This window comes from Kryptolebias marmoratus, linkage group LG18 (assembly GCF_001649575.2).
Source record: "Kryptolebias marmoratus isolate JLee-2015 linkage group LG18, ASM164957v2, whole genome shotgun sequence".
Lineage (NCBI taxonomy): Eukaryota > Metazoa > Chordata > Actinopteri > Cyprinodontiformes > Rivulidae > Kryptolebias > Kryptolebias marmoratus.
The window spans coordinates 10,952,277-10,974,868 of NC_051447.1; the positions used below are offsets into that span (position 1 = coordinate 10,952,277).

General features: G+C 37.7%; 1 protein-coding gene across 4 annotated transcripts in view; it reads right to left on the reverse strand.

Annotated features, from left to right (window-relative positions):
• The window catches only part of cacna2d1a (calcium channel, voltage-dependent, alpha 2/delta subunit 1a), a 91,950-nt gene that overhangs the window by 32,857 nt on the left and 36,501 nt on the right, over nucleotides 1-22,592 (reverse strand). For all 4 annotated transcript variants that reach the window (XM_017414830.3, XM_037981369.1, XM_017414829.3 and 1 more), the window contains exons 7-18: nucleotides 11,029-11,160; nucleotides 9,812-9,881; nucleotides 9,558-9,608; nucleotides 8,726-8,825; nucleotides 5,110-5,268; nucleotides 4,711-4,815; nucleotides 4,191-4,269; nucleotides 3,926-3,975; nucleotides 3,670-3,759; nucleotides 2,424-2,486; nucleotides 791-874; nucleotides 602-676 (exon numbers count right to left, since the gene is read on the reverse strand). In XM_017414830.3, the coding sequence (XP_017270319.1) occupies nucleotides 602-676; nucleotides 791-874; nucleotides 2,424-2,486; nucleotides 3,670-3,759; nucleotides 3,926-3,975; nucleotides 4,191-4,269; nucleotides 4,711-4,815; nucleotides 5,110-5,268; nucleotides 8,726-8,825; nucleotides 9,558-9,608; nucleotides 9,812-9,881; nucleotides 11,029-11,160 (1,058 nt within the window). The remainder of the gene's footprint in view (nucleotides 1-601; nucleotides 677-790; nucleotides 875-2,423; nucleotides 2,487-3,669; nucleotides 3,760-3,925; nucleotides 3,976-4,190; nucleotides 4,270-4,710; nucleotides 4,816-5,109; nucleotides 5,269-8,725; nucleotides 8,826-9,557; nucleotides 9,609-9,811; nucleotides 9,882-11,028; nucleotides 11,161-22,592) is intronic.

The window sequence follows — 22,592 nt, forward strand, 5'->3', positions numbered from 1 at the left end:
GCCACAGACTGATCGACTCCATGCCACGCCGCATTGCTGCAGTAATACAGGCCAAAGGAGGCCCAACTAAATACTGAGTGCTGTACATGCTCATACTTTTCATGTTCATACTTTTCAGTTGGCCAACATTTCTATAAATCCTTTGTTTTTATTGCTCTTCAGTAATATTCTAATTTTCTGATATGATGAATTTGAGATTTTCATTTGTTGTCATTTGTAATCATCAAAATTAAACGAAATAAACATTTGAAATATATGAGTTTGTATGTAATGTATGAATACAATATACAAGTTTCACTTTTTAAATGGAATTACTGAAATCAATCTACTTTTTCATGATATTCTAATTTTATGACCAGCACCTGTACAGACACACACACCAAAGAGTGAGCAGAGCAGCATTAGGCCATGATCGTCACTCTACTCTGTCCTAAACAGACAGTATATTTTGCAATATTTAAAAACAACATGCACTGATGGTGTGCAATATGCTGCATTTTTTTATTATTATGATATTATTTTGAGTGCTTAGCATTATACAAATAAACATATGCTCATGATGTTTAGTTACTCCTAATTATAGTCATGGAGTTTTGCTTACCAGTGGCTGAAGATTAGGGTGGAGCAGAACATATCCATTTGGATCAATAGCAAAGTAATAGCCATTTGGACCAAACTAAAGAATATTAAAGACAAAAAAAGGAAAAGTGTTCACTTGATAAAGGAATAAAAAGCTCAGGTACAAACTAGTTCATTGTTATGTGTTTATTTGTGTGAACTGAGCCCTTACTGTAAACCGAGGAGTCAGTCTCTTGATGTCCTCCAGGGAGACATCAACAGCCATAACCCCCAGGATAAGCTGGTTTTGGGACTTCTGTGAGGAATAAAAAGGCATAGGAAAAACAGAGGAGGATGTCAGCTGTGCAACTCTTCTGTTGCTCTTCCTGGATGAGTCAAGTCCCTCTGTGCATTCTGAGTGATTTCAGGCAAATGGTTGCAATCGAAATCTGGACAGTTTCATTCCCAAAAGCTTCATGTGCTGCAATGAGTCACCGACGAGGCATTTCCAGGCTTTGCTCTCAGTCACCCTGGAGGTAGCCCCGAGTCCTTGGAGGTGGACATGTGAACTCATCTTGAAGCACTTAGCTACTGGGTCTTTTTTTCTCCCTGCTCTGATCTACGGGACTGATCTGATTTTTGCTGTCTGACATCCTGGATTCTCTATTTGTGGGGAGCTTCGGAGGAACCTCTGCATCAACAGAGGATGTAGCCGAAAGCCACAAGAGAGGATGAAAGCAATGGGTGAGACAACACTTGAGAATATTCATGCTGATTTTTTTTCCTTTCTTTTTTTTTGATCTGGTAAACATTTTGTCATGTCCCAAAACCACAGGTCAAAGGGTCAGACGTCAAAAGAAGACAAAATGATGCACAAAAATAAACACACTGAGACAATAATGGAAATCATGCTGTAAAAATAGAAGTAAATGTTACAACAGTAACCATACTGAAAGATCAGTGTATGTAAATATAATTTTATCATTATATCCAAATTCCACATTTTCTTTTTTATATTCTATTTAGACAAACACGGCTACAAATACTCAAAAATGAACAGAGTATTTGATGATTATTAAAAAAATGAGAACTTTTGAACATTGATGCAATATTTAATATGACCATTCTGCAAAAGTAATTTAATATAATCAAACAACTTGTGAATAATAAAGGTTTCTCAACATTAAACCTTTTCAGCTTGACTTTCTAGAAAAACAAACAAAAATCATTAAAGAAATACTATGACTTAAAACAAACTGAATTACTTGATAAATTTAACTTTTTCTACAAACATCCCTGACCAAACTCCAGGAAACTTCCTTCTGAAATGATGCCTGAGATAGTGTGCTGATCATGGGATGCATGAGCTAAAAAGGTGTTAAGATGATATTGATGAGGTCATGAATACTGGCAAATATATCAACATATTGGATAAAAAAGTGACTCCTAGATGCCAGAAATTTAACAGATATTAGCATTTAGACCAATTGACAGCAAGTTGCCCAAACTGCACTTGAGTTTCTAAAGAGAGAAGCAGGGAAAACTATAGCCTGGCTAAGTATTTTAGCTGTTTTATATTTAAACTGAAGGCATTTTTAAAAGTTTAACAACATACTGATGAATTCAAAGAGCAGCTAAGAAATATCGCTGTCAAATACTGACAAAATGTCTTTTATAAAATTTTTGCAACACTCATTTCCGTAATGTTTTTTTTTTTTTTTTTACACCGGAGGACGTTAAATTCCACCTGTGCTGTATTCTCAAAAGGCAGGACTTACAAAGCTAGTGTTGGGAAATGGTAACTATTAAAATGTATCAAATAAAAAATGAACAAAAACCCTGAAGTGGTTTTGCAGATCCTGTACCTTCGAGCCTGTGTTAGTTTTGTTGAAGACCGGCAGAGTTCCAGTGATCACCAAACCAAGCTCCTGAAAAATGAAACATCAAATTAACAGTTGGTCCACCTTTAATCCATTTAATCAAGTCAAAGGAATTTCTTTTGGAATAGATTTAACCCTTTCAGTGTTTTGTACAATTAATCCGATTGATAAAAATGCAATATTTTATTAAATTTCAGTGTTTTGGACTAGATAATCTTATGATGAGAAAGAACGGAGTTTTAACATTTTTGGTCAAATCTTTTAATTTACATTATGTGCAATCTAATGCAATATTGCAAGATCTGAGGAGATCAATTAGTGCTCCAGATTTGTGTTAAAAATAACTCAGCTACTACCACAACAAACTGTAGCTCAATATCTGTAAAACTGACTGAATGATAGCCATTTTTGTGTTAGCTAATGTTGATAAGCTGTGGCATCCATCTTGATTTCATCAGATTTAGGTGTACAACCAATAATTACTTTCTGAGACTTTCTTTTAAATCCCTCCAGCAGTTCATGAGAATATTTTGCTAACAGACGTACATGGCTAACTAACAGGCAATGCAAACATTTTAAGCAAAGATGTCACACAATGTATTGTGCTTGTAGAATGGGTTCAGAATGACTCTCAGCTACTACCACACCAAATTTTAGCTCTATATCGGTCCACCTGAATGATTTATAGCAATGTTTGCATTTGATCAAGTTGCTTAGCTGTGGCAGCCATCTTGAATTGGATTGACTCCAAACAGCAATCACCAGAGATTCAATAATCTGTCCAAGTGTTTTATTAAATATTTTGCTAACAGACAAGAACACGCACACACAGAGACACGAGCGGCAGACAAATATTTGTAGAGTTCATGACTTGTGTTGCAGTCAAAGATCTAAAACAAAAAAAATAATTCCAGCGCTAACAATGTCAAAACGGATTTTAAAGGTTGACAGTGTTTGATGACATCCAAACTCCCTTTATCAGTCTGTTTTCTTATCTACAATGTCCTTTGGGAGTAAACAGAAAGATAAACGGCACAAAAACATGACAGTTTATCTCTTCTTACACAAACTGGAACACAGCAGAGCCAAGCAGGATGACACCGCTGCCAATTTTTAATAAAACTAAAGGCTTGTCTACGACACGAAACAGATCTGTTGCCCTTCCAGTAACAGTGTTATCAGGTTTTAGTGACAGAATGCAGTCATGTAACACGTGGAGCAGCCAACATACCAGTGCGTCCAGGTAGACGTTGGTCCACTGAACTTGCTTGGCCTTCTTGTCAGCTTTGACCATCGGCCGACCTAAAACATCCAAATACTCCTGCAAGAGGATCAGAGAGACAGTTTTATTCTGCAAGCTGCAAATCAATCAATCAGCCACAAGAGGGCGCCACACACTACTAGTTAGGAGCCTGGAAACTGGTGTGGAAAACAGGAGAAAAGAGAATTAAAAAAAAAAAAGTGTTTCTGAAACTGATAGTGTTTACCTGAGTGTTTATTCGAATAGCCCCAATAGACGGGATCTCATAATAATACCCTGTGATGAAAGAAAAGGTTTATATGACAGGAGCTCTGACAACACAAATTACATTAAATGATAAAAAGACACTAAGCTAATTTCATGTTTTATTTCATGTTTGAATGTGTTTCTTAAAAGTTTAACAAATTCTGAGATGTATTTTATTTCCCATAAAACTAAAATATTTATTCACATCATGAAACATTTACATTTTCAGTCATTGAATTTTGTACCTTTATTAGCACAGGCCATCCACTGTATGGGCCCTTTGTCATAGCTGTGCTGACCAACGGAAAAGGTGAAGATGCGCACCTGTGTGGAAACGGAATTATGAAATATCCAACTTAATTAAAGGCGTGGTAATTTTTTTTTTTTTTTAATGAATGCATGTTGCCCTTTATTGAGTTTTAGTCTAAGATCTTCTGATGAGAAACAGAGTTATTGCTGCTTTGATCAAACCTTGAAAACAAACTCCTGTGGCAGCTCGTGCCTGTGGGATGTCAGACTCATTATGTTGAGAATGACTCTCAGCTACAGCCACACCAGATTTTAGCTCAATATCTGTAAAGTTGCTGTGTTACAGCAATTTTTTTGTTTGCTAAACAGCTGGAGATGTACATTCAACGATTAAGTCTTGAAAGAATCACTAAAATATGTCCAGTAGTCTATGAAATATTTTGCTAAAAGCCAAACAAGGGTGACTCCATTAGTTGACCGAAAGCTGTATTTGACTGAACAAGGTTTCAGTCCTACCTTTTGCTTTGGGTTGTATTTTGCAAAGATCTCCTCTGCCCTCTCCTCTCCTCCATCAGTGAACAGCATTATAATCTTGTTACAGTAGGCTCGAGACACATTCGTCTTATTGACACACACACACACAAAAAAAAATCATTTAAACTACTTTATATTATTTGGAAAAAATGCTTTCAAAAAACAGCTTTAGAGTGAGAAATAAAGTGAACTTTTGCAGATATGTAAAAAGTGCAACAACAGAAACAACCAGAAGAGGTCACTCAATTTTCAGGGCAGGATTTTTGAAGACAGAGTTGTCAGATGACCTATCTTACTGACATGATTAGAAGAAATTTCTAAATCAAATGAGTGACATCTGTAAAGTTCCTCCTATGTTTCATTAGTCATGGCCACAGTTACCTGGTTAAGCTGCTGGAAGGCCAGCTCGAAGCCACTGGTGTAGTTGGTGATCCCCTCAGCTTTGATCCTCTGCACGGCCTCCTTTAGGATCCTCTTGTTCCTCACATTGGCCTGCACCAGGTTCTGAAAGCACGCAGCAGGCCTGGCGCTTTTGTTGAACTGGGTGGGGGATAAGGTAAGGAGGGTTGATGGGAAGTGGAGGGAAGACACTCGCACATATTTCCTACTAAATATGTGGCTTCGTTTTTAATCCCTTCGTTGCAGAGCAATGCAGTGTCAAGTAAGGTAAAACATCCACGTACCCTTTAAAATACAGTTTAAAAAAGGCAAAAATTATAAAAAAAAAAACTTAACATACAACCTCTATTCCAAAGAAGTTGGGCTTTTGTGTAAAATTTAAATAAAAACAGTGCAATGGTTTACAAATCTTATAAGTCCATATTTTATTCACAATGGAACACAGTAAACGTATCAAATGTTTAACTTAAGAAACTGTACCATTCTTAGGAAAAAATGAAGAATTTGATGGCAGGAACACCCGTTTCCCTCTGTGAAGCATCCCCTCTTCTTGAACAACAGTCCATAAACATCCAGGACCGGAAGAGAGCAGTGATGGAAGGTTTGGAGGGAATGTTGTCCCATTCTTGTCTGATGGAGGATTCTAGCTGCTCAACAGTCCTGGATCTTATTTACAGGATTTTTTTTGTTTCGTGACACATTAAATGTTTTCAGCTGGTGAGAGGTCTAGACTGCAGGTAGATCCGTTTATCACTTGGACTTTTCAACTTTGAAGCCATGCTGTTGTAATGGATGCAGTATAAGTTTAGCATCATCTTGCTGAAATATGAAAGGCCTTCCCTGAAAAAGATGTCATCTGGATGGGAGCATGTAGTGTTGATTTATGGCTTTTTCTTTTATTTTTATTATAATATTATGAACTGTAAACAATGGGATATTCAAATGTCTTCCCAGTTTTCTGCTGAACATTATTCTGAAGTTTTTTCTCAGACTGGTGAACCTCTGTCCATCTTTACTCCTGAGAGATTCAGCCTCTCTAAAATGCTATTCTTATAACCACCCCTCTTACTGCCAGTTGAAATTAGCTGCAAAATGTTCTTCCAGCTGCTTATTATTCATACCACTTACTTGTACAGCCTTTTTTTCCCCTGTCTCAACTATTTAGAGATATATTGCTAATTTTATTCCCTCCAAAAGTGTACAATTTCATAACATTGAGTATGTTTACCATCTTCCATTGTGAATCTAGAAAGGGTTTGAGATTTGCAGTCATTTCAGTTTTTATTTACATTTTTTACAATGTCTCAACTTTTTAAAATAGTGGTTGCAAAATGATAACAAAATGAAATGAAATGAAAATAGTTTGAATCAAATCTGCACAGACCGGAGGGAGCTAAAGGAACAGAAGGAAAGATTTGAAGGAGAGCAGGAAAGGATGTAAAAACAGCAGCACAAGGAGGTAAGAAAAGAAACAAGTAGAGAGCTTAATTATGGGAAGGATTTTAGTGTAGAAGCAGAAGTTAAATCACATTTGCACAACTTTATATGTGGAGCATCTTCACGTTAACACTGGTGAATAGTTAATGTGGGGAAACAGATGGAACCCAGTCAGTCTGTACACACACACACACACGCACTCACACACCTGTCTCATTAATACCAAACATCTGTTTTGGCCTGGATTACACTCCCTCCTAATACTGATCATACTTAAAACCAACAGAAATACACACAGCATCTAAAACATGTGCAAACACACAAGAGGAGCAAAAATTCTGCTGTTGTGCATAAAAGCATCAGAAACTTAAGAGGAAACAGGACTGAAACTTACAGCTCCGTTACAATAAAAACATGATTATTCTCTGTGTTATATTATTTAAAGATTTACAATCAAACATTATTAAAAGGTCTAGCACTTATTAAAAGAATGCACATCACCCGCCGCCTTTCATGCAAGAATTTTAATTAAGCCAGAATTAACTATAACTATCCTGTGCACATAACCTGCATTTTCCCCCAACCCCACCGACTGATGAAGCACATAACATGTGAGCCACCAAACACACAGGCAGGAGGATGGAAAAATAAAAACCGTCACAGTTATGAGGAGGAAGTCAAGGATATTGTTATATCATGGTGCTGTGAGCTCTGGGAATAACCGCCTCACTGACAGTGTTGATACAAAAGGTAAGATTTCCATTCCTTTGCTTTTTCTGGCTACACGGGACTCCATGGTTTGCAGCAGGATCTCTCACCACTGTCTGAAAATAATTCAAACTGAACAACAACATTGTGCTTTGAAAGCAACCATGAATAAAACTTAGTCTAATGGTCCATTTTTCTGCCACTTCTAGACTCTTTGGAATTCTGAAACAAAACGGTAAATTATGTGCTCCAAAGGAGCTTCGTTACACGAGCTCACACCAGAGCTGGTACCTTTGAGATCACCACTTTCTTCTTTGATGACCATTATGTTCTGCTTGTGTTGATCCATATCTCGTTCAGGGTCCACAATGTGATGTCATCACTCTTTGGCAACTTTTACCTTACAACTTAGCTGCCTTATACATTTTTTGTAAACATCTCTTTTAATTTTAGACATGGAAATGAATATTATTACTATCAGCTACAGTATGACTCCCTACACAATTTAAAAGTAAAAATGTGCACAGATCATATAATATGCCCATTAGCTTCAAAGTTCTGACAGATTTCAAGTATTATTTATGCAAGTTTTTAAGTGCAGACACTGTTTAAACACCTACAAATGAAACATCATTCCATCAAGCCCTTACTTGAACTATATTAAGACAACTTTTTTCTTGTGGGGTTGTAAAAACAGTCAACAGCCTTCTTCTGCCCCGTATATTTATTGAACGTGTCCTTTAGATTGTAAAAATATTAGCCTCCTTAAATTACAGTTACCAAGTGACTGACAGAGGCAATTTAGGGGTTGCATAGCAACAACTTCAAAAGACAGCCACTTAGAGCTAAAATCAAATTACAGATGCTTTATGGATTTCAGTGGTAATCACATTTAGTGTGATTGCCTCCAAAATGTCCTGGACTGAGGAAACCATTCCCTGTTCAAATTCTGTTATTTTTCTTTATATAAATAATATAAAGCTGGAGAGGGAGAAAGCTTTAAATTATGATGGATGAAGATTTCTTCAGTCCCAATGCCAGGAAAACTTTGATAGTTGAGATTTCCACAGAAGCTCAGATTGGCAAGTGAGTTCTTTAAATGGCATCCCACAGACTCAGGATGTGGCTCATCAACACACTACATTGTCCAACATTTCAGAGCTTCCATTTGTTTAACACAGACTTGTGGTTTGTATCTCCTATAACCACACAGAAAATGTACATAAACCCATCAACATTTAAAATTTGACAATTGCAGACATGCATGCAGATGCTCATCTACATATGGAGCAGAAATAAAAACCCACCTGTGCATTTGAATACTAAAACTTTTCTATTAACTTTAAATAACTGACTCAAGTCAAGCTATAAATGTCCCTAATTGACAGTGAAGACGTGGATCTGGATAATAAAAACCCATACACACAGGTTGCACTTCGCTCTGAATACTCACAGACACCACGTTCACAAAGTCATCATCAGAGAGGGTCTCCAGCATCTTGCTGACAGATGTTTTGATGAGTCTGAGGGTGAGACCTGACACGCTTCCACTCCTGCATTGTCGAAAAACAAATGTCTTAATATAAAAACAATTACCACTACTACTGAATCTGGAAAAACAGCAGTGATGTTGTAGGACGATCTAACTCAATATGGTGGTGTGGATGAATGGTTTTGGAACAAAAGTTAAGTCCTGTAGCCAGGCCTTGGCTGGATCCTCTTAAGTTTTAGGATTTCTGAATGCAGTGGTGTCCAATTTCTGGTCCTGGAGGGCCTCTATCCAGGATGTTTTAGATGATTCCCTGCTCTTCAGCAGGTCTTCGGCTTCTGCAGAACCCTGATAATCACTCAGTCATTCAAATCAGGTGTGTCAAAGCAGAAAAAACATTTAAAAGATGCAGGATAGTGGCCCTGCGGGAACAGGATTGGACACCACTGTCCTAATGGACCTCTCCAAATTTCACTAAATTGTTATATGCTCCTAAAACATGCCCAGGGCTTCTATAATCTGATAAGAGACAGTTCTTGCTCCGTAGCCCAATCAATAATTCCAAACAAGTTTCATAGGGCACAAATCACAGTATTAAACCACCGAATTGTAAATAATGTGTGTCTAAGTGTGCACATTGCACTGAGTGCTTTTTTTGGTACTCCGTGCCACATATGAGCACAGCACAGCAGTAGCCAGCGGGAGGCGGCCAGTCAGAGTTAGCATCAGGGCCTCCTGGCACCTAAAAGCAAATAAAATGTGACTGTAACGTATGAATCATAAGGCTGTCACTCACGCATCCACTAGGATCAGCATGTCCTTGGGTGACGCTGCCCCCTGAATGTACCTAGTGAGTAATAACACACACACACACACACAGTCAAAGGTAGCACAAACTGAGCACATGCAAAGATGATACAACACAAACTGACTTTAAGACTTTGTTAAAACTAATTTCTACTCCATAGTTTTCATACTTTTATATTACAGGCTCTTCGTTCCTTAAACTAAAAGTTGTGCACTCGTTATGTAGCGAGCAGCTGCACTCACCAAGGTCGTCTGCGCACGTCGTAGAGGTCAATTTTGTCAGGTAAACCGCCTGTGTCAATCCAAGGGGATGCTACAGTTTGGCAAAACAGTGAATTTACTTTACACAGTCAAGTTCCTCCAAACCAACTCAAGAACTTGGGTTTAATAACATTTTACAGAAAGTAGAATTTCCTGAGAGTTCAGAGTTTAGTTGCATATGACTTTATATATACCAGCAAATCTCTAACTCCAGACTCCTGTTCTAATCTTGATCGAATGACAAGTCTATCCGGACCCAGCCTGCATGTTATGTTGTATTGCTTAGAAATGAATAGGATGCAATGAAATGTGTTTGCTACTGTTATAAGAGTAGTGTGGCTACTTTAAGAGTGTGCATAGAGAAAGAAAGGGTGCAAGGGGTGGGTAAGTGAGGGAGCGAGCCTGTGTCTGTATGCTTTGTGTGAAAATCAAATCACATGACAGAGACAGAAATAAAAAATAAGCTGTAAAAAGCTAAACTTCTAGTAATAAATGTACAGTGCAGGTTCCATACAATTGAGTTATATAAATGCAAAAAAAGGTCAACTAAAGCAAATAAATTATTCAGATACATGGTGAGGACAAATAAAAATTGTGTATTTTTTCCTTCTGCTCATCTTTAAAAACTTTGTCATTAACTAAATAAAGTAAAAAGCTGATATGGTCGTTTGACTCCGTCTGACAACAGATTTGGTCCCAAGGTTTAGGCAGCTTATTGATAGCAGACAGTGTCATTTTTTACACTACAGTGCACCATAAGGTTTACTGTCAAAAGTTAGAGCAGCTTAGGTTCACAAGAAAACAAATGTAGGCAAACAGTACCATTTTGTTTGGTTGTGAGTTGTAAGGAAATTTATTAAAATAGATTTAATTATCACTAGTTGGACCTTATCAATACATCAGATTTGGATCTTTGAATCTCAAGTTTGAGAACCATTGCTATATACCATCTGTACATACTAATGCATGTTCTTTTCTACTCAACAGCTGGTTTTGCATTCCAAGAAATGGGAAAATATATATTTTTTTCCTACGTTTTGGATAAGATTACTTTAAAATAAATCAATCTATATGACTGAAAAATACCAAAATTTACACATAAACAAAGTTGTAATTTCTTTACAAACCAACAATCAGGAAGATTTGTGACAAACTCAGCCACCAATGACACAACGTTCAGAAGAAGCTGAGCTGCTTACCTGGGTAGTAACGAGCCAAACCCGTGGCAGAGCCAAACACCTGCCAGAGCAGTGAGGGATCGTCCTCTTTGTTTTTCCGGAAAACATCCTCCAAGGCTTCCGTCCAATTTAGCTCATTCAAAATTATGGTTGCTGGATCATACAAACACAAATGAATAAATTAAATGAATTATCACAGACAAATAAAAGAGAATTTTCAAAAACATTTACTCTAAACAAAAGAACAGTTGTGTTCAAAAATGAAACAAAAAATGCTTTAAGATGTTTGATGAACTCAGAGTAAACAACTTATCAGTCTTCTATGACCTTTTCTTTTCTCAAAATCTACAGCAGAACAAGACAAAAGATCAGAAATTTTGAGCCAACAGAATGATTAAGTTGTACAGTTCTGGAAGTAGGTAAAAATGATCTGGGTACAAAACAGCCAGGGACACAGCGACTGTTTTATGTTCAGCGTCCGTTTCCTCTGCAGAAGCAATAAAGGCTTATTGCTCCAAACAATCTGGACTAATTCAATAGCTCTCAGTAAACTACGAGAGAGCGCAGACTCCATGCCAAAATGAGGCTGTGTGACTCATACTTAAGTGTATGTGCTTTGGTTTTATGAGTGTGTGTGTGTGTGTTATAGCAACTGGATTAAAATTGGACAACAAGACAAGACGGGGGTGCCCAGGAGATTCTGAGTTTGATGAGGCACAAATTTATTTGGCAGGCATAGATAAGAGGCTGTGTGAGATAAAATAAACAGATATACAATTATACTGATAATTTTACATAAAGCAGTAAGGAGGAATGGCAACTTGTCCATGGTGTGTCCTGAGTTTTGCCCAGTGACTATTAGCAATAAGGACTGGACCCCTGTGACCCTGAGCAGGAATAAGCAAGTAAACAAAATGAATGAATGAAGAAAAAGAAAACTTTTAAAGAAATTCAGTTTTTGATTACTACGAAACTCCATTTGATTCTATTATAAGTGCAAAACTAAAAAAAAAAAAAAAAAAAAAGACATTGTCACTTACTTGTATAATTACAGTTTATTTTTTCTATAATATGCATATTTACGTAGGTTTGCTGACAGACTCATTCTTCTACAAAAAGGAGTACATACTGGGTACTTCCCTGCTTTTACCAGGTATGTACAGGATACTTCCAGAAGCCATACCTGGTAATTACAGAGTACTGTATTTTCCGGACATAAAGACGCACTTAAAAGCCTTCAGTTTCCTCAAAAAACGACAGTGCACCTTATAATCTGTAGCACCTTATATACTGTTTGTAAGAAGTCGTAATGTTTCAGTACAACTTTGGTAAACTACAAAGCCGCACCACTTGCAGCATTAAGGCTCAGTTACAGTCACGCAGGGCTCCACGGACGGCGCATGGACCTGAGCGAGCAGTGTGGGCGTTTATACTTGACGTTTATGTTGACGCAGTATTCTTCTGAGAGTTTGATTTTTTTTGTGATCTCTCATAGAGGGATTATATAAATGCTGATACAGGTGAAGCACTGAAATCATCCATTTTGAATGAGCGGGGCGCAGCCCGTGCCAAGTTAAAAAAATTGGGAGGTGCAGACGATGCGCCTTATAATCCGGTGCGCTTCATATATGACAAAAGTTGAAAAACAGACCATTCATTGACAGTACGTCTTATAATCCAGTGCACCCTATAGTGAAGAAAATACGGTAGGTATTTTGTCTGTACTGGGTACTTAACTGGTACTCATTGTGGATGCATCTGGTACTTAGCAGGTATGCACTTGATAAATTTAATGTAACAAGTCACCTTTTTAATAATGCAGACTGGTCTTTGTAGGTGTCAGGTACCTATACAGCATATTGTGTACTTTCCCATTGCATACCAGGTGCTTACCTATCTTTATTATGTATTTGTACCTAGAGGGACTAGGCGGTATAATGAAGTGACTTATTCAGTACATCACCTGGTAAATTTAACATAAGTCCCTTCATAAAACACCCCAGTCCCTGTAGGTACACGGTACATACCTTGTTCTAATATGTATTGCTACCAATATTTTTACTTGTACAGTTTGTATTGCTAATGTCACTATCCTATCTCAAAAAATAGAGATACATTCTCTGCCAAAGAAAAAACAAAACCATTTCATTTTCTGTCTAATCCACCAGCTTTTCCCAGGTTTTGCTCCGTTTTGTGACCCAAATGCTCCCTTCTGGCTCCTCACTCTGCTCACTCGCAACCACCCTTAGGGCTTTATTTCCGCATATGTAGGATAAAGATGGACTTCTGGCCAGGTCCTTAATGGCTCCCTGTTGTATTGTAGAGAAATGTGTGTACCAAAGATAAGTGGCAACAATTTGCTCAGGCCTAAAGTCCCTGATCCCTCAGGATGGTTCTTTATGGATCAGTGCTGCCATTTTTTCTGACATCTCTGGTTAACAAGACCCTAAACAAGAAGTATTGGTAGGTTTTCCTTTATTCTGAACAATAAAATAAATATTATTTATGTTTAGATGTTTGCACTAAATGTCACTACAGTAAGTCAGCTGAAAGACTGGAACAATACTTGACTTGCATGTATGCTTAATCAAGAGGAGAAAACTAATAATTGACTGGTTTTTTTTTTAGTACAAACAGTTTTCCACGAGAGGACTGTATGTAGAAATCCATCTTTCTCTCTCTCACACACACACACACACACACACACACAGCAGGTCAAGCATCAGTGTTGAATCTGCAGCTTCAATATTATGGCAACAGGAAGCGGTGTCGGCTAATCTCAGCTGAACGCTGGAACAAATCACAGCTTCAGTGTAAACAGATCCATCTGTGAGGTGATGTGCCGGTTGCTTGCTCGAGGTCACTGTGACGAGAGGAAGAGAGGTGTCACCACAGTAATGGAAGCATTGCGGGGCTTTGCCAGCCGTAGCTTCATTTCCTGAGACTTTAGAGGGTAACACAGGAGAAGGAGTCTTTAGTATCTTAAAATCATTGATCTATACTTGTTGCTCTGTGTAGATGTTACTTTTTCTTAAGAGTTTAAAACTGTCACAAAATAATTGTGAACATAAATAATTTTGGATGACATTCAAATGAGTTTTCTGCAGAAAGATTCTGTTTAATGAAAAAAAAACAACAACAAAAAAAGAAGAAATAAAAAGCTGACAGACCCATTCCAGCAATTGTTTTTTACCAGTTTGGTACATGTAGGCTTATTATTTGGGGTATTCAATTAAACTGCTGTCTCCTTTGTTAATTCTCAAAAACTCAGGGAAAAGTTAAATGTTAACAGCAATAACAGTAAAACGGGGAGACCAACTCCATCTGCAACACTTGGATTTGTATTGATTTAGTTATTTCCTTGTGATCTTCTGGCAGCATGCTGGTTTACAGTGACAACTTCCAAATTCATCAGACAGTTTATCAGACAGTTTTTATCAGACAGTGAGAACAATAGGAGATGACACTTTGAAATATTACAAAGACATACTGTACATACACAAACAAAAATAATGCAAGACTAAAGACTAAATTTCTGAAGGAATGCATACCACCTGTCACCATTCATGGCAAAGTTTTAATCTAAAATCTTATGTTGACAGAGGATGGAGTATCCTGAGATGTCATGCTCAGCATACACTGAATGACTGATACTACTACATCATATTTCAGCTCAATATCTGTAAAATTTATAGAGTTATAACATTTTTTGTGTTGATTTGTTGTGGTGGCCATCTTGAATTGACAAAGATAAATCAGTTGTAGATGTACATACAATGAAAACTTTCTGCACGTTTTCATTCAAGTTTGTTGTCTTGCTCAAGAGATATTTTGGTAACAGAGGCACACAAACAAGGGCAAAAACGTACTGTCCACCTTTGCCTTTTGGCGGCGGGCAACAAAAGGTGTGCTCTGGAAGATGTAAAACATCTAAACATCCATGAATGAAAAAAACCCCCAAAAAAACAGTGCATGACCAAAATATGATTTCCATGAGAAGCAACAACAACAACAAAAAAAAAAAATCACAATAGGCAAGAGTAATTACAGACAATTCTCCACAAGGTGGAAACCATTCATCGACTAGAATAGAAAGGCAAGTTAGATCTTAACCAAGACATCTCAAAGAACCAGAGCTTCTCTGGAACAGCAGATATTGTATCAACCTGTTCTGGAAAGTTAGGAACAAAGACATGCATAGAAGGCTTGGAGCAGCAAGTGACCTGATGCATACAGCATTACACACTGTGTAAAATCATGGTATGGCCATGGGTTACCAGTGATTGATGATATGAAAGAGGACAGAAGTAGCCCAATCATTTCTGAAGTTCACATAGGACATACTGTCTTCTCAGATTCAGCCAAATGTGAAAAAAAACATGATTGGATTGTATATGACATTCCAGATGGACAAAGAAACAAATACATGGTCACATAAATGCTGCAGCTGTATTAGATAAGTCAGCTACATTTCACAAAGAGGTTTACAAATCCAGAAAGAAAGCGGCTTAAACAACTCAAATATCACATGGTTCATAAGTGAGGACATGTGAATTGAAGAGACGCATGATTCATGGGTCAAGAGGACGTTAGAAACTGAACATGGGAACAGAGATAGCAAAGATTCCCTGCGAGGCTTAAAGAGGTTTCTTAAAAACAAACATGATTCTGGCAGTGAGTGATGAGACGCTGGGTGTGTGATGTGATGGAGGCGAGGGAAAATCTGCACAGTGCCATGCCATGAGATGCCCTGTGGTGTCCTGTCATCAGCTAGCTCTGGTTGACCCTGCTTGTACATTTCAGAGTAATTATATGGTAGGGCACGAGAAAGCAAGCACATGCAATCATTATATCAGAAAGAACTCCTTTACTTAATGATACTCTGCCACTTAACCTCTGGAGCCAAGAAATTAAGCTAACACAGAAAGAGACAATTTGTGTAGAATGGATACTTAAAGATGTGAATTAATCTTGAGTGCATTCATGTTCTTGTAAAATGCCTTACTTTACAACAAAAACTAATGTTCATGTCTGGTGCTATAGGAATAGTAGTTTAACTACAACTCCAATTCTGAAAAAGTTGGGACGGTTTGTAGAAAGTAAATAAAACAGAATGCAATGATCTGCAAATCTCATACACCCACATTTTATCCATACAGACAGTAAACATATCAAAGGCTTAAGCCAACAATTGGACCATTTTTAGAAAACAAATATGAATTTGCATTTCATGGCAGCAACATCTCAAAAAAGATGGGACAGGAAAAATTAAAAGCTGTAAAAGTAAGTGGTATGACCTAGTGAATTATTTCAGGTCAAAGGTCAAGGCTGAAAATTAAAACTGGATGCTCATGATCTCCTGGTCCTTAGGCAGCACAACATTAAAACCAGATTCTGTTCTGAACATCACTGCATGGACTCAGGAACACTTCCACAAATCACTGTTAGTAAACACAGTTCACCGTACCATCCACTGGTTAAAGCTCTATCATGCACCAGATGTGGACATCATTCACAAATGCAGCCATCATCTCTGGGCTAAAAAGTAGTTGAAAATGGACTGAAGCAAAGTTGAAAACTGTTCTGTTGGCAGACGAATTGAAATTTCAAATTCTTTTTGGAAACCATGTCCTCCATAGTAAAGGGAAGAGGGGCCATCTGGTCCACTATCAGCATACAGTTCAAAAGCCTGCCTCGCTGATTGTATGGTGGTGCATTAGGGCCTATGGTTACACGTCTGGAAATATATCAATGCAGTAAAGTATTTACAGATTTTAGAACAACATATTTTCAATCCAGAGGGCATCTGGATAGGAAAATAGGAAATCTGAATTGCATGAATTTGTGCATAATGTAACATATGCTACAATGCTGTCATTTCTTAGTCTAAGATGATCTCAGTTTAACACTCTGCCACGAATGTTGGTGGGCAACATGCATTTCTTCAAGGAATGATAAGCCTTTAATTGCAGGATGAGATGGGTCTTGTGATGACAAAACAGGCCCCAACAGACCTTAAGTGTCTCCTCCTTTTCTTTGACAATTTATGGAAAAGGTTAAAAGGGATTAAAAGAATTAAACTGCCTGGAAACCTCCTTCAATCCAAATGTGAATTCCATTTAGCTGATTAGAACATCATGGGAAGGCATCCAACTTGTTGCAAGGACACAAGTCACAGACGTAATGACAGTGAGATGAGGATGAGGAAGGAAGGACAGGAAGACAAAGATGGAGATAAGTACATCTCGGTGTTTGGCTGCCAGCTCTGTAAATGAAATGTAAATGGATGTGTATAAAATGGCACAAGAGTTCAAAAGAAATAAAAAAGAAAATCCATTTATCTGCTGCAAGATTTGCCAAAAGGATCGTGACTATGACACAAACACACACATACACACACAGAGTGTCACAGTATCTCAGCACATCACGGTGTGTGCATGTCTCGGGCTGACAGGTGCCACACAGCGTTGATGCAAACGGGCATCAGACGAGCCTCCGATCTCCTGCCAAGGCCACAGCGCTCCCCTTTCATCTCATCTCATCCACGCCGGTCTGCTTAATGAGCGAGAAGACATGCATATGCAGCCACGAGATCTATATACAGTGCGGTAGGTGCATGTGATGCAACACACACACGACAACTCTCACACCCCAAGTGTTTCTTGCTCCCTCTGTGCCTTGAACACATTCATGAACTCAGACGGACTGATTCATCTGCGATATGCGTGCACGCACACACAAACTCAATTATGACTCCCAGTCTGACCACCCACACTGGATCAGCAGGGAGAATAGATTCCAATCATGCGGGGGAGAAAGACAGTAGCACATTTGTCTCCACAAACCACACTTTTAATATGCTTAATAAAGTGGAGGCAGGAAAAGGGATGAGAGGATGGATTGACTGAAGGTGGATGAAAGGAACAGAGGGGCAAAGAAAGTGCGAGGACAACAAATGAGCAAACATGACAAAGTGAAGGAGAAGGCATAAAAAAGGAAAACAAAGGAGGAATAAGATAGAATCTGTTAAAAAAATCTGATGCCATTTAAGAAGTGGATGATACGGCTCTCCTTCAGTATCTTTAAAAGCCACAAGGACGCCAGCCTTGTCCAGGCGAAGTCTCCTAATCAAGTTACAATTCCCCCTCCATGTGACAAGACAAAGCGCCAGGGCGTGTCTAAGTCCATGTGCCTCCTTCTACTCATAAATACACACAGACACTCCGATACAAATCACCATGGCAACGCTGTCTGTGCTGGCCAGCCGGAGAGGCAGCAGCATGGCAGCTAGTCTTTTTAGAGTGTAAGTGAGAGTAACAACACGAGTGCAGCGTCACAACTGCACCGAAAAGAACAGCAACCAAATCCCAACAGCTTCGAAACTGGAGGAGGGCAAACTGCTAGCACAAATGTGTGCACAATCAGTTCACTGCAGCCAAAAGGGCCATCAACTAAACACCATAACTGTTAACAAAAGGTAACGGGGTGTATTGTTTTCTGCAAGAAATGCAATGGAAACTTTGAAGGTGGCAGGCATATCATCCTTTAGGTCAGTATCTGTAAAATTGACTGAATTCTAGTTAATTTTTCTGTTTTTTTTTTTAATTTTCTTTGTAGTCAGTTGGCTATAGCAGCTGTCTTGAACTATGTTGGCTACAAAGGTTAACCCATTGTAGATGTACATCTAATTACTTTCTGCAAATTTTATTAAAACAAGCACTGTTAAAAGGTTCAGTGTGCAATAATTAGTGACACCTACTGGTCTAGGTAGAGATAACAACCTGGCTTACTTGTGAGCTTGTTGTCCATTTATTGTTTTCAGCATGCAACAGGTGTTTCAGTTCTATTACATTAATCCCTGTGGGGAGGGGAAACAATAAACTCACTAAGTTACATATGAAAAAAAAGGTGAAAAAAACCCAACAAATTATTAAAGCTGACATTAGGAGCAACTGCAACAAGCTGCACACTGGTTGGCACATGAGCACAAGAAAGATTATATGTTGCTGTTTAGTCATTCATAAAGTTAAACGTAGCTACAGCAGTATACTTCTCAATAATATTACAAGTCATTATGTGCTGAATTAACAAAACAGTACACTCATACTGGCCAGCAGTATATTACAATAGTCAAAGGAAAACTAGACAGAAGTTTGTATAACTACAGCAGCTGGGGAAAAACAAACAAACAAACAAACTTGATTTTTATTCTTTCTTGTAATCTTGAACAATATGTTCATGTAAATTTTACTTTTAAAGTTAGAGGCACATTTTTCTCCTTGACCCCTAGCATCCTGGGTGACATTGTGTAATAAATTGCCTGGACTGAAACTAAAAAGGAATAAAAAAGGGAGGGGAGCAAAGACAAAAAAATATTTTGATTAATTTGTAAAATAAATTAATAAATAAAAAAAGTGTAAAAAAAAGACAAGCTTGAAAAATTAGTCCAATTGGTAATAATTTAAGTATTAGAGTGCTCTGCAGGCAGTAATTTTTGTAATAAACCCCCAAAAAAGCCCAAAAAAGTTGTTATTAAGATGGTAGATTATGTAAAGGTCGCTGCACCAAGTAAGATCTCAATGTCACCTTCTTAAAATGCCAAATAATGTGTATAAGCTCACTGTATTTTGTATGCTCCAGACAGCTGGGCCAGCAGTTACTGATACAAACTGCTCCCTCACCCAAAAAAACAAAACTCCAAGATGTTCCTTCTGAACATTTCAGCTACCTGACACCCACTGGTTTTCTTGATCCGATTAGTTAATTATAGTATTTACTCATTTTCAGTTGATAAAATATAATTTCTTATTCTTCAAAAACATTTTTTTCTTTCAAAGGTTGCTTTTTTAGTCAAAGTTGCTAATTAAAACAGTAGAGATTAGATGAAAGCTACAATGTCCTTGGAGGTTCAGAAACCTTTAAGAAGGAATATGATGGAATTAGGGTGGGTGTTTATGTAGAAACTCTAAGTGGGTGCAGGCTGCAGTTGATTTCCTTGTTAGGACCAGATAAAGGCAAGAAAGGAAATGAGGATCATCAGTGGATCCTTCATTTATTATCAATATTGTGTGAAATACTCATCAAAAGTGACAGTTTGTAAAAATGCACTGTTCCTATGGCAAGTACTGGTATCAAACTTTAATATATATATATATATATATATATATATAGTAAATCAGTTATGACTTTGTTAGACAATAAGGACAGATAAATCAGTCTCAAACTCGTATTAGATGCATTTTTAAAAGATTAATCAAAAACTAGGGCCAAAAACATTTTCACTAATTGAAGATGACATAATCCGTTTTAAGAAAATATTGAAAAAAAAATCTCAATCTTTTTGTAAGCTTGTAAAGAGTCAAACTCTACCCTGAGCCAAGCTGCCAGTAGTCTACTTAGAGTAAAAAAGATGATTGAATCCCACAGAGCCCAACCCCACCCCTCGTGCTTCTTCCCATCCAAGACCCTCTCCCCCTCTCATCATTATAGCTGCTACTTGTAAAAATAACCAAGTGCATTTGGCCATTTGGCAATGACAAAATGTCTGCACAGTCAGAGGCCTCTGAGGCCCGTCACTGCACATTTATAGTTCAGTTCATAGGGAGTGACTCGCTCTATAAGGACGTTAAAGTCATGTGACTAAGCTCACTGTAGTTAGCAGAGCCACTGTGAAGATCATTACTAAAATTAATATTGTTCAATCCCTGCCAAGAAGCACTAAATAAGGTATTACATTTTAACATATGCCTAATAATAACAAAACTACTCTGCTGCTCTGAAGATTTATTTTTAAAAGGCCTCCCAGCCTGTGTAGCTGCATGTCTTTAACATTAATATAGAGCCACTGGTCTCAAAGGTGTCACCTGCATGATGTCTTTATTTATAAAGAATGTTCCTGTGTCATCTTCCTGATAAACCAATCCTACATCTGTTTATGCCAAAAAGGGTTTCCCCAAGGAAGGACACGACTAATACTGTGTGTGTGTGTACTCAGACATTCTTGCACCCTAATTGTGTTCCTCAGAGCGCCCTTGCATTGTACTCATCAGTGTCCTAGAATAACACACTAATAACCCCAAGGATATGCCTGCCACTCACACAGTGTTCTGTTCTGCTCTCCCAACTAAGATCAGTTACCTTTTATAGATCACCTAATGAAGGGAAATCTACATGATCTACATGTGGGATGAAATATCCAATTAGCTCACATTAAGATCTCTAAAATCACCTTCTGATACTTGGCTAGAAACATGGCTGATTATACGTTCAAACACATAAAAATGTGTGACATCCACTTTTTACTGTAACTATAATCTATTAATTTCAATGGAACAAAACTAAAGAGAGTATTTGGCAGTATGATTCTGTTCTGGGAACTCCCACTTGTTACATGACACCAAGTTAAACACCATCTGAACAGGAAGAGCTGGAGCTCAGATGGGCTGCAAAGCAGCTTGTTGGGGAGGTAGGATGGCTAAGGCCGTTTACACTGAGCTCTCTGCGGGAGATTTATCAGCTAAATTCATAGACGATATGGATTAGCTGAAGCAAATTCATTTATACGGAGCTCAACTATGTGGCTGCCCTGAACTCGTGGTCCAATATATGTCATATTTAAGTAGCTCTAGATGACCTAAAGTTATTAAAGAGTTAGGATGCAGATTCATCATTTCTTTTTATGATTGTTAGCAGTATAACTTTATTGCTGTTGGTTTTGTGAGACGATTTAATTGATTGGCACTTAATAAGCTAACAAATCTAAATGTATTGTATTATAATTAAATGGTAACTTTATTTGAATCAGAGTTTGGTTGTTTTAGACAGAATTGTTGCCTTTTTTGTAAAATGCTTCAAGATAACTTGTCATGAATTGACACTAATTAAAGTGAACTCAGAACTGAACTGAAATATTTGCCAAAGAAGGAAACTGACTACTACACCTGGCCCTGCTGCATTTACACAACTTTCCTTTTATCAGAGAGCTAAATTTGCAAATGAGGATTATTGAAATAAATCTGACTATTTTATAAAAAGCTTTCATTAAACTTTCCAAACCACCCTCCTTCTAACTTGGTGCGCAAAATCTACAACAAGGAACATGAAATACCCAATGCACCAACATTGTTACCATTTATGCTTTGTATTTATGTCTGTGTTTTCCCATTACTTGCCTATAATTGTCTATTGTTTTACCTGTGTACTCTCATATTTCATAAAAAAACAAGTTTCATGGCCATGATGCACCAGCAGAATATATTACCATGCTAATGTGTAATGCTATGCCAATATGTACGCATTATGGTAATATTCTTATTAAACCAGACTAAGTTACTCCAAGTCAAACCTAATAAAAAGATAGAGTTGTTTAATGAAAAGTAGGAGGATCATCAGAACCTTTGAGTCAGTCATTTCTGTGTCAAACACTGGTGCATCAGCCAACAAAAACAACCAGTCGAATGTTCCGTTACTGGCTGAGTAATTAAAATGCAATAATTGGTCATAAGATGTGACCATTAAGGGAGTGATTAAGAACCCGTATGAAGATGACCTATGTATGCAGGAGAAACAAACAGAGCAGAAATCTA